Here is a 12,770-nt window from a genome sequence, read left to right on the forward strand (position 1 = left end):
TTCCAGACAATTTATGAAAACCGAATATACAGCCTTAAAATAGAGTGTGGACCCAAATACCCAGAAGCACCCCCCTTTGTAAGATTTGTAACAAAAATTAATATGAACGGAGTTAATAGTTCTAATGGAGTGGTAAGTTGTTTTTCCTGCCCCTACGTGTTCCCCAGGATTGAGAAATGCCTTGTGCTTTTAGGCCTGACCCCACGTGTTCCTTGGTTATATGACGATGACACATACTGTAGTATGAACATTTGAGGTGGGGTCACGCATCGGGCCGGCACTGTGCTCGTCACTTTGATATATGAGCTCATCGGTCCTCGTGCTATACCCCTGTGAGGTAGAATGAGGACACAGGCACAGAGGTGAAAGATCTTGCCCAGGGTCACACTTTTACCTTGTGACCTAATTTGTGGACCACTGGTATATAATTTTTTTTTAATGTCCTTGCTTTCTTTAACTTATTTTTACTGCCATAAACGAAAACCAGTCACACTTGCCATAAGGCAGTAATGGCAACAAGAAATACTACAAAACCAAAGCAAAGTGAATAAATTTTTCCTCCTTATGTTCTTTGCCAAGGGCTTGGAGCCTTGGAGCTCTCTTGTTCAAAGGGGAGATCAGCAGGTGTTGGAGGGTGTGGCATAAGTTAACTTCACGTGAGCTAAGCCTAAATTTTGAGGTATTCCAAAGATTTGAGGGGGGGTGGTTTGAAAAGATGTGAGCCTTGTAGTGTGTGTTCAGTGTTTAATGTTGTATCCAAGTTCCACCTAAAGTCCAGAACCAGAACTTGACCCATGCTTTGGGAAATTTCTTTTAGGGAATGCTGCGTTAACTTGAGAGATTATGACTCTGAGGCAGGCCCTTGTCACTAGAGCTTGGGTCCAGGCCACCCGTTGTCTTTGCTCTTCCAACTGCCCTGCACATCTTTGTCATCCACCACCTGGGTGTAGAGTCGAGAAAGGACAAGCCCTGAGCAGCGCAGCCCGCCCAGAAGCAGGTCATTGTTTCAGAGCTGGTTGGGTTGAGTCTCGCCAAGCATCAGGCCATTTCTCTAAAGGTGGCTTTACTTATCCATAATTTACGTCTCCCAAACAGTGAGGGTTTGGGACATAAAAAGGGAAGAACAGACTGGTGGGAGGGATCTTGCAGGTATTCTGCATGTCAGATATTGTATGATCAGCGTGTTCAATTTAAAAAAATGCATTTTACTCAAATTTATACTGTAGGTTAACTCCGGTGTACAACAGTTCTTTTGTTTGAGAGCCCAGCAGTAATTTGTTTTTATTTGCTTTTTTATAGGTGGACCCAAGAGCCATATCAGTGCTAGCGAAATGGCAGAATTCATATAGTATCAAAGTTGTCCTGCAGGAGCTTCGACGCCTAATGATGTCTAAAGAAAATATGAAACTCCCTCAGCCACCCGAAGGACAGTGTTACAGCAACTAATCACAAAGAAAACCACAGGCCCGCCCCTCCCCCATTCGATTTAAGCAGTCTTCATTTTCCACAGTAGTAAATTTTCTAGATACGTCTTGTAGACCTCAAAGTACTGGAAAGGAAGCTCCCGTTCAAAGGCAGTTTATCTTAAGATACTGTAAATGATACTAATTTTTTGTCCATTTGAAATATATAAGTTGTGCTATAACAAATCATCCTGTCAAGTGTAACCACTGTCCACATAGTTGAACTTCTGGGATCAAGAAAGTATATTTAAATTGATTCCCATCATAACTGGTGGGGCACATCTAACTCAACTGTGAAAAGACACATCACACAATCACCTTGCTGCTGATTACATGGCCTGGGGGCTCTGCCTTCTCCCTCCCCCCCTCCTCCTCCCTGCAACAGCCCTCCAGCTTGGGGTGGCTTGTTAGAGTAGATGTGAAGGTTTCAGGTCACAGCCTGTGGGACTACTGCTGGGTGTGTGTGGGTGCTTCCTTTGCACCCCTGGTTTCTTTTTTTTTAAGTCTTAAATGATGCCCCTCCCCCTTCCAAGCCACCATCCTTTCCCCACTCTACTACCACCCTTGGCCGAAGCATAGATTGTAACCCCCTCTGCTCCCCTCCGAAATTGGCCTTTGGTGAGGAATTCAGGGCTTTCCCCATAACTTCCCCCACCACCTTTATATCGAGGGGTGCTGCTTCCTCCTTCCTCCTCTTCAGGTCCCTTTCTTGCACCATCACCACCCAACACTTTCCATGACACTCCCTTGCTTTGGCCAGAAGCCATCAGGTAAGGTTGGAAAGAGTCTCTGACCTCCCTCCTTTAGTTTTGGAACCACATTCATTTATTCTCCAGCAGCCCAGGAAATGAAATTGGGTCCGCAGCCCTGCCACTCTGCTGTCGTCATCAGCTGATACGTTTGTTTTTTAAGCTCAGGAAGGCCACAGAAGACACTTGTAAGCACATATGATCCCTCTGAATGAATTTTGTTGTTGTTCCTATCATTGCTTTTGCTTTTACAAATTGAAGTTTTAAACAGAGATCTCATTTGGTCATCTTTGCAATCCATTTGGGTCTAGTTTGGAATCTGACAACTGGAACAAAAAGAACCTTGAATTCGGTGCATACTTTGGTTTTGGTGCTGCAGCTTCTCATGGGCCTCAGCATGGATTAAGAAAGAACTCGATGTGCACGGCAGAACCCCAAAATTGGCGGGCTTGACTTCCTGGCAAATGGCTGCGTTTTTCCACTTTTCTGTTCAGGACCACTAATTGCTGAGATGTGGATGCATACCGAAATAAAAGTGATTCATTGTGTTATAAAGGATTTTTTTTTTTTTTTGGTAATTTAGTATTTGTGTAAAACCACCTTTCGAAGCAGCAACTATCAAGTCTGAAAAGCAATTGATGTTTTCATTAATCTTTTTCTGGGGAAAACCTTAGTTGTAAGGATTTAACATCCTGTAAGTAAAGTTTAACATAACAGTATTCCATAAGCAGCCTTTTTATTGTCAGACCATTGCCTGATTTTAATATAATAAAAAAAAAGTGTGCGTTAATATTTAAGAAGCTCTGCTCTTCTTCCTCTTGGCATATAACAGGATCGGCATTTACTAGTAATGTGTTAGATGCTGTGGGATTCCGGTAGACTTCCTAGTGCTGGGGTTGGCAAACTTTTTCTACAAAGGGCCTAAGTTAGTCAATATTTAGGCTTCATGGGCCACGAGGCAAGATAGAAAATGTATTTATGTCATGAGAGAAAACAAATTTCCACAAATTTTTTTTATTGATGAAATTATAATAATTGAGTATAATTTTTTTGTAGTGGGAATTCTTTTTTTAGAGGAGAACATTTTGCTTAGTTGGAATATAAAGTTTGTATTCCCTATTATCACATCAGTTGCAAATGTTCATCTGTAAAACATTCTTCATTCCAGGGGGTCATACAGGCAGTGGGCCAGGTTTGTCCTGTGGACCATAATTTGCCAACCCTTGTCCTAAAAGATTGTAGTAAACAAACAGGGTGGCATTCTTATTGTTTGTTTGTTTTTGTTGTTAATTCTCACCCAAGGATATTTTTTTCCATTGCTTTTCAGAGAGAGTGGGAGGGAAGGAAGGAGGGGAAGAGAGAAACATTGATTTGTTGCCTCCCACATGCACCCCAACTGCGGGTGGGAGTGAACCCGAAAACCAGGTACATGCCTTTGACCGGGAATCGAACCCAAGACCCTTCCATATGTAGCCCGATGCTCCAACCATGTAGCCACACCAGCCAGGACAAAGAGGGTGGCATCCTTTGATTTAAGTAGCTTTGTGGGACTTGAGCTATTCTCCACCAGAAGCTATGTATTGACTGCATTTAGTCTTTTGGAGGAGAGGGTGGGGGGAGGATTTGAGGAAGGATTTTTCACACGTGTTTCTAGCCTATGAAAAGAGATTTTTGATCTGATGATTGACAATTTGTTAACCATTCACTGTGTGAGGGGTGGGAACATCTGTGGCTGTTTTTACCCAGGATTTGAACTTCCTGCTGTGGTACCAACCGCCAACAGGCACGCCCTTGGTGTCCTGTGGTAGGAGCCAGGCCATTCCCCTGTGGCTGTTGGGGTCAGCTCAGATGTCAGAACCTGGCTGTCTGGAAAGAGCCAGATTGTTTCCTAAGAGGCCACCCTCCAGAAAGCACTGCCCAAGTTCTGCCCATTGGCCCTCTATCAGCTCGCGAGTAAATTGCTGTCTCACTTCCCTGAAGAGGACTGGGCCAGGGACATTGTGGGTTCTGTACCCTCAGTCAACTCCAAAGGGAGGAAGGACAGGTTCTAAAAGTATTTCAAAGCAAGGTCAGGCTAAATCTAAAGAGGGCAGCTCTGTGCTGAGTGGCCTCCAGCGAGGAAACAAGTCCCGTCTGAAATCCTGGTGTATCCCTCTGCCTTCTTAGGCTTCAGGGAACGGCTCAGCTTCAGGAGCACAACCAGAACTTCCTGTGACAACGGCTGGAATCCTCAAGCTGTGGTGGTTGTGCCCCACAGTCGTGTGACTTGCTCGTTATTGTTCCTGGTGGGTCCACAGTGGTCACGTTTATGGCTGGAGTTTAGGCCTAAACTTAGGACAGAGAAGGAGCAGGTGGCCTCCCTGGATCAGACCAGTTCCCAGCTTACGCCAGGTCTTCTGTTCCTGACACCAGTGAGGGGTCTCCCATGACCTCTGACCGCAATCTCGGGGTGAGGGCAAGGTCCCTTGAGCTGTGTCTCTGCCCAGAAAGCGCCTGGCCGTTTGGGTGGGGAGATGCACAGCTTCCCCAGTTGTGGACGGTGTTGAGCAGGGGTGGGGAGCCTTTTTCCTGCCAAGGGCCCTTGGATATTTATAACATCATTCGCAGGCCATAGAAGTTATCAACCTAAAAATTAGCCTGCTATATTTGGTCAAACATTTAATTAACACCCCTCATGCCTTGGCAGGGCCAGATCAAATGATTTCACAGGCCTTATATAGCCTGAGGGCCAAGCGTTCCCCACCCCTGGCGTAGACCCTGCCTTGTGGGATCCTCCAGCTGCTGCAGGTCTCTGCTTGGCCCCTTGCCCTTTTGCCCCCGCTCCCCCTTCGGGAGTAAGTGGACCCTCGGTCATGTTCCCTTTGGTGTGCCTGCTCCATGTTATTCCCTCACCACAGAGCCCAGTGGAAGGACTCAGGACATAGCATTAGGGTTTCCTCTTCCTCATTCAGCACAAGGAATTCTGAGGACGGGCAGCTTGCATAGTTCGGAGCCGAGCGACGGCTGTGTGAGCGTTACTGGAGGTCACCTGCTGTTCTTAGAGCTGCTGCACATGGGCTGCAGTGACCTTGGAAGGAGGATCTTGGTGCTAGAGTCAACGTCATTGCTGCTGCTGGTCCTGTCACCGGGAACGTGGGCCACATCTTTGAGGTTCTGGTGTGTGACTGATGACAGGTGGCGTGAAGGCGCTACTCAGTGCCAGGGGACATGAGCTCAACGAAAGCCAGATCTTGCCAAAAGAAGCCGTGAATGTGAATTTTTATGTAGAATCTCCCAATGTTTGTGTCAACAATAAAGAGCAAGCCACACAACTCTTCATTCCCTGTGCAGAGCGAAGTGCTGTCACTGCTTGCAGGCCACAGTTGAGACCATCATGGCAGCCTTCGACCTCTTGGAGGCCTGTGGTCCTGGACGCTCTGCGCAGGGACGTGCTGTGGGTCCGGAGCACAGCAGCATCACCTATGGCACAGATGGAGGTGCCACGGGAGACACCCACATTTCACTGAGTCTGCAGCCCTGTCCTCTGTGAGAAGCACCTTTATGTGCCACCAGGAAAAAATGCTGCCAGTTGTAAGTGTAAGACATGCGATTTTTAAAAATATATATTTTAATTTATTTCAGAGAGGAAGGGAGAGGGAGAGAAACATCAATGATGAGAGAGAATCATTGATTGGCTGCCTCCTGCACGCCCCACACTGGGGGTTGAGGTCGAGCCCACAACCCGGGCATGTGCCCTTGACTGGAATCGAACCCGGGACCCTTCAGTCCATAGGCTGACGCTCTATCCACTGAGCCAAACCAGGTAGGGCTAGACATGCGATTTTTTTAAATTGATTTCAGAGAGAGAGGGAGAGGGAGATCGAAACATCAATGATGTGAGACAATCATTGATCGGTTGCCTCCTGAACACCCCACAATGGGGATTGAGCCTGCAACCTTGACATGTGCCCTAACTGGGAATTGAACCTTGACCCCCTGATTCATAGGTCAATGCTCAACCACCGAGCCACACCAGCCAGGCAAGACGTGATTTTAAGAAACATCCCAATTCTGGATTAAGATGTGGGTGTCCATGTTAGAGTTTGGGAGAAGCAGGTGTATTTGTCAGTGGGGATAAGAGCAGAGGTGGCGGCCACACTGATGGTGAACAGACCACATCACAGCCCCTGTTCAAATGAATCTGCCCCTTACACTCCAATGGGCATTTCTGAGCTGCAGAGCCGTTTTCATTCTCACTAAACAGAGAATCCATGAACCTAGAGAGAACGTCAGACAGTAGAACGGGAATAGGATGGAAGTTCCCTCTTGCTTATGACCCCATCCTTTCCAAGCACCTGTGGGTGGGGGGCTCTCCCCAACTCTCCTCTCCTCCCACCCACTTTTAAAAACATAAACATCATTGGGGATGTGGCCTCCACTTTGCTCTTCCCTCACAGGACACTTTTCTCCCTCACAGGACCCCCCGGGATGCTGGTAACTGGATGCACCATCACCCTGGTGACCAGGCCCTGACTGACACACCGAGGTGGTTTTGCTCACCAGCCTGGGGGGATGCGTTTGCATCCATGGAATAAAGTCCTAGAAGTGAATTTATCCAAGGACAGGGGCATTTTTAATTTTGTCGTTTTCTTCTCTCTTTTTTTGGTCATTTTCAAGTTGCCTACAAAGTGGTAACTGTCCCTCCACCAACACGGGAGGACAGGTTCCTTCCCCCTCTCTCTAGGATCATACTTCTCTGCCTGCCCATCTTAAAGCTGAACATGCTATTTTCTAGTTTTCATATGCATTTATTTTTGTTGCTGTTGTTGGGGTTTTGTTTTCCTTTGTTTAATCCTCACCTGAGGATATTTTTCCATTGATATTTTTAGAGAGAGTGAGAGAGAGAGGGAAAGACAGAAATATTGATGTGAAAGAAACACATTGATTGATCGATTGGTTGCCTCCTGCACAAGCCCTGAACAGGGCCCAGGGCCAGGGAGGAGCCTGCAACCGAGATACGTGCTCTTGACCGGAATCAAACCCGGCTTCAGTCCGCAGGCCTGCGCTCTGCCCACTGAGCCAAACCGGCTAGGGCTCATATGCATTTCTTATGTGTGAGTCTGGGTGCCTTCTCAACATGTTCTTTTCCTCTCAGCTCGGACCTGCCGGGCCTGGGTAGTGAGTGATAAGGGAGGGGTCTGGTGGCCTGTGAGGCCTCCTGCTGCCTCAGCCTTGTACTCATTAAGTGATGGGTAGACAGTAGGGCAGTTGGTTGGCTGGTGCGGGGGACAAACAGAAGGACCGGCTAAGAAGTTTGACAGTTCCAGGTGAAGCCTGAATGGGCGGGTGGATGGAAGAGACACATGAGTGAGTGAGTAGAGGTGAGGCCTTGGGTAATCTCTCTGCCTCACTGGATCCCAGCGTAGGACCTGGAGTCGGTAGGCCAACCCCAGCTTGTTGGGCAGGTCCTTAACCTCTCTGTGCCTTTCGGTATCCACTCTCCAGGGTTGTTGTAAGGATAACGTGAGTTTTTACGCGTGGTGGGATTCTCACAGTCCCCGATACAAACAGACCTTCAGTAAACACTAGCCACTGTTACTACCCCATTCCAGGAAGAGAAAAATAAGCTCCCCAGGGCTCCGGTTCAGGCCCGAGCCAGCAGAGGGCGCCCGCGCGCTGCGAATCCGCCCTGCTCAGCTCCGGCCAAGTCTGCTCCCAACCCGGCCCCAGGGCTGGGCGTGGAGGAGGCGATAGATGTGGCCTCTAGGCTGGGAAACACTATCTCCGAGCTGGGCTCTCTCGCATCTTTCTGTGTGCATTTGGCTCAGGGAAACCCTGCAGAAGACGCAGGGACGGGGGTGCGCACCCCTCCCCACCCCCTGTCCAGAGGAGCTCTACCCCTACCGAGTGCACCCGTGCTACCCGCCCATTTTTTACTGAGGTCGAGCTGAGGTCCAGAAAGGGCGTGACTGAGGTCTCCCAGCCCAGGTGTGCCTGCGGGAGGGGATCATGCCCAGACTCCCTCGCTGCCTCTGGCTGCAGGGAGGAAAACGCAAAGCCTCAGGGTCCTCAGGAGGGCCATGTGAACTGCTGAACTCACCATATTTGTCTCTGGAATGCTGGCTTGGGATGGCCTAACGCTTCAATTTTTCGAGAGAAGTCTGACATCAGAATTTAGTAAAAATCGCAATTTTTACAGTGGCAATGGAGTAAAGGCTTAAAAAAAATTTTTTTTAATCACCAGTTGACACCCTTGAGCTACTTTTAATGCTCCCTTGGAGTAAAGCATTTTGAGACAAAACCATCTCCCCCCTTTATTCACTTGCCTACCCAGTCACCCGTCTTCAGGCCTCAGTGTACAGGTCACCTCCAGCTGGGTTAGGAGCCAAACCCCATCCCTGAGCTTTGCCAATGGAGTTTTCACCTGTTGGTTCGTCATTCATTCATTCATTCATTCACTCATTCATTCAACAAGTATTTATGGAGCGCTGTGCGCTGACCTCTGTGCTGGGAACAAAACAAAACAAAAAGCCCTACCTTTGTAGAGCTGTTCTTTTTATTATTTATTTCTTAAGATTTTTTATTGCCCTAGCTGGTTTGGTTCAGTAATGGAGCATCGGCCTGTGGACTGAAGGGTCCTGGGTTCAATTCCAGTCAAGGGCACATGCCTGGGTTGCAAGCTCGATCCCCAGTAGGGGGCGTGCAGGAGGCAGCAGATCAATGATTCTCTCTCATCATTGATGTTTCCATCTCTCCCTCTTCCTTCCTCTCTGAAATCAATAAAAATATTTTTAAAAGATTTTTCATTGATTTTTAGAGAGAGGAAAGGGAAGGGAGAGAGAGAAACATCAATGTGAGAGTAAAACATCGATAAGCTGTCTCCCACACACTCTTCTCTCTCCCCTTCCCCCCCGCCTCCCCGCTCTGGGGGTTGAACTGTCAGCCCAGGCATATGCCCTGACCAGGAATCAAACCAGCAATCTTTCAGAGCCACACCTGCCAGGACTGTGTCGCTGATCTTTGCATGGACAATAGACAAAGTGATTTTTGGAGCATTAGGCACATTCCCAAAGGAATAGGATGGGAGGGCAGCTCTGGGTAGGGAGTTCCAATAGACAGTTCCAGGTACCAGGTGTAACAGTTAATAATGCAGATTTTTTCAGTAGATGGAGTTACACATATGTTGATGTATATGCGATTTGATATGTGTGCTATTTTGTTGTATTGACAGCAAGCTTCAAAACTTCATATGTCAAATTTTCTGAAGGTGTTAACATCATAGATATTTTTACGCTTAAAAATGTCAAATTTCGTGCCAAAAAAGAGCATTTGCGGGAAGTTTTAATTCATTACTTTATTTTGAAGAAAAGTGCTGCTGAAAGTTATCATATACTTCGGGAAGCTTATGGTGAACATGCTCCATCTCAAGATACTTGTGAACGCTAGTTTAAATCTTTAAAAGTGATGATTTTGATGTGAAAGACAAGAACATCCAGGTCAACTGAAAAAAGTTTGAAGACCAACAATTACAAGCATTATTGGATGAAGATGCATGTCAAACTCAAAAACAACTTGCAGAAAGATTAAATGTTGCTCAGCAACATTTCCAAGCATTTACAAGCAATGGGAAAGATTTTAAAGGAAGGAAAATGGGTGCCACATCAACTGAACAAAAGACAAATGAAAAACCAAAAAGTCATCAGTAAAATGTTACTTCAATGGCACAAAATAAAGTCTTTTTTGCATCTAATTGTGACTGGCGATGAAAAGTGGATTTATTTTGAGAATCCCAAACGAACAAAATCATGGGTTGATCCAGGTCAACCATCAACGTCGACTGCAAGGCCAAATCGCTTCGGAAAGAAGACAATGCTCTGCGTTTGAAGGGATCTGGAAGGTGTGGTGTATTATGAGCTTCTAAAACCAAGTGAAACCGTTAATACTGATCACTGCCAACAACAAATAATCAATTTGAACCATGCTTTAATCGTGAAACGACCAGAATGGGCCAGAAGACATGGCAAAGTAATTTTGCCATGATGACACACCATCACACACTTCAAAACCAGTTAAAGACACGTTAAAAGATCTTGCCTGGGAAGTATTAACCCACCCGCCGTATTCACCAGACCTTGCTCCTTCACATCACCACTTGTTCCGATCGATGGCACACGCACTTTCTGAGCAGCATTTCAAAACGTACGAAGAAGTGGAAAATTGGGTCTCTGAATGGTTTGCTTCAAAACAAGAAAAGTTCTATTGGGACGGTACCCACAAATTACCTGAAAGATGGGGGAAATGTGTAGCTAGCGATGGACATTACTTTGAATAAAGCACTGTTGATGTTTCTCTTGAAATTATCGTGTTTTCTTTGATTACAAAATCCGCATTATTAACCAGTACACCTGGTAAAGGGAACAGCAAGAGCAGGGGCTCTGAGGTACATGCCACATGTCACATGAAAAGCCCACAGTGCATCGTGCACAGTAGACACTCTTTGAACAGGTGGATAAGTGAACATGGATGTGCTATGCCAGGCCAAGATGGGGAGGGCAATAGCTGATGAATGAATGAATGAATGAATGGATCCAGGATTTGACAGAGTCCAGATGTTGCTGCCCTGGTTTCATCCACTTGATCCCAGGCTCTCCCACACATGTTCTGGCCTCAGCCACAGCCAGTTGGGAATGACGTTCCAGGGCCACCTCTGGGCTGGAAGAGCCTCGCTCAGCCCCAGACACCCCTCCAATCTGGCCTGAGCCCCTTGTCTATGGCCTAGAAACTGGGTCAGAGTCCAAGTGGCTGTGCAGGGGTGTGGGGTGAGGGGAGCTGAGCGGAGCTGAGCGGAGCTGATTTCCCTGGGCCAGGTTGGGCAGTGGGTCTCAGAAACATCAGGCTTTTCCTCGGAGGAAGGCAGCGATCTGGGGGCTACTGAAGCCCCCTCCCCACCCTTGTCCTGCACTGGAATCGAGCCTGGAGGGAACGGGATCTTTCCTGAAGGTGGCACATCCAGTCACAGAGAGAGGACACGCCTCAGGACCATCCTAGGAGGGCCATCGGTCCTTTTAGGCTCTGTCTCTGGCTTGGACCATCAGTTGCCCCTGTATTGACTCCATTGCCCCCAAGAGGGTCTGGGGATGGGAGTGGACACTGCCTGGCATATTGGCAGCCGCACCAGCTCCAGGGCCCTGAGCCGCCCCCCAGCCTGGAGCAGTGGTCCCCCCCCACCCCCACCCCTCAAGGAGATGTGCCCTGGCTGCCATGCCCCACCACTCACAACTTGGTAGCACCTGGTGGGGTGCTGAACCTCAGGTGGGGCCACCACCTGCCCAGGCCAGCCTGCCCCTCCCCCACCTCCACCCCCCTTGCAGTGGCTTCAGTGCCCAAGCCGTGGAATGTGATTATTTTTCTTCCCAGATAATTCAGGCCAGAAGACTGGGCCAGCCACTTCCGGCCTCCCTGCCTGCCTGACCCTTTGCTCCACAAACTTGACACTGTGGTCAGAGGCTTGAAGCCCGAGCCCGAAGCCCCCTTGCCCTGGCTCCTGGCCAGCGCCCAGCTCTGGAATCTGACTGTAAACACCCAGGACCCTCAGCTGCCTGTTTCCCACGAGCTCCCCCGGGGAGCACGCTGACTCAGCCATGGTGTCGAGTGAGTACAGCACTCGACAGTTACCAGGTGGCCCAGGTCACCGTGCCCCGGAGCCTCCCCGGCTAGCCCGGGACACAGCAGCATCCACACCTCCAGACTCATTCATTCAACAAGGATTTAGTGAATGTCCTTAGGAAAAATAAGGGACAGTGTCCGCAGCCGAGCTCCAGCCATGCCCAGGGGCTGGGCCACCAGGCCACGTAAAGTCATTGGTCACCTTCCCTACAACCCTTCGAGAGAAGCTTATTATTTCTCCCTTGGCAAAGGAGGAAATTGAGGCACAGAGAGGTTAGGCAACTTGCCTGATGTCACACTGTGAGTAAGTGGCAGAGCAGGGATTGGAACCCTCGCTCCAGGGCCCAAGTCCCCACTGAGTCCCTTCCTCTTTGCTCACTGCCTCTAACATCAAGTAAAGGGGGTTTCCAGGTGAATTTTCCCAGTTGCCTTCTCTAACACTTGAGATGATTAAATCTTTTGGGGGATTCAGATCATTGGTAAAATGGCAGGTGCCCCCATACCTGGCCACTACCCCCCCGCTTGGCCGGGCCCAGGCACCCTGTTTGTGACGGGTCCCAGAGAGGGGCCAAGACCGCGGGGAATTTCACGGCCACTCCTGCCCTGAGCAACTTCAAAACCCTTCATGTTTCGAGCCCTGCTTTGATTTTAGACATTTATGGGCATGAAATCTAAGCCTCGGTCCCTCTGAAGATCCTGAGCTCCTTGGCGGTGGAGTGGCTTGGTGGGGCCACAGGACAGGGGTCAGGGTTTTGAAAGGACCTGAGGCTGGCGAAGTCTGAGGGCCTCGTTAGGACCCAGGGCTGTCTGTGGAGATCAGGCCCCGGGCCCTCTGTCTTAGTGGAACCTATGGGCCAGGGGCTCCACCAGCCGGGGACCCGCTTCGTCTCGTCCCCTCCACAGCAGCCTCCTC

The 12,770-nt window shown here is 48.7% G+C and overlaps 1 protein-coding gene across 1 annotated transcript in view; it reads left to right on the forward strand.

Annotated features, from left to right (window-relative positions):
• The window catches only part of UBE2V1 (ubiquitin conjugating enzyme E2 V1), a 32,674-nt gene extending 29,672 nt beyond the window's left edge, over nt 1–3,002 (forward strand). The window contains exons 3-4 of the mRNA XM_079783741.1: nt 7–132; nt 1,300–3,002. Coding sequence (XP_079639867.1) covers nt 7–132; nt 1,300–1,446 — 273 coding nt within the window. The 3' untranslated portion in view covers nt 1,447–3,002. The remainder of the gene's footprint in view (nt 1–6; nt 133–1,299) is intronic.
• The last annotated feature ends 9,768 nt before the right edge of the window (nt 3,003–12,770 follow it).

The sequence above is a fragment of the Cnephaeus nilssonii genome (assembly GCF_951640355.1).
Source record: "Cnephaeus nilssonii genome assembly, chromosome: 11".
In the NCBI taxonomy this organism is placed as follows: Eukaryota; Metazoa; Chordata; class Mammalia; order Chiroptera; family Vespertilionidae; genus Cnephaeus; species Cnephaeus nilssonii.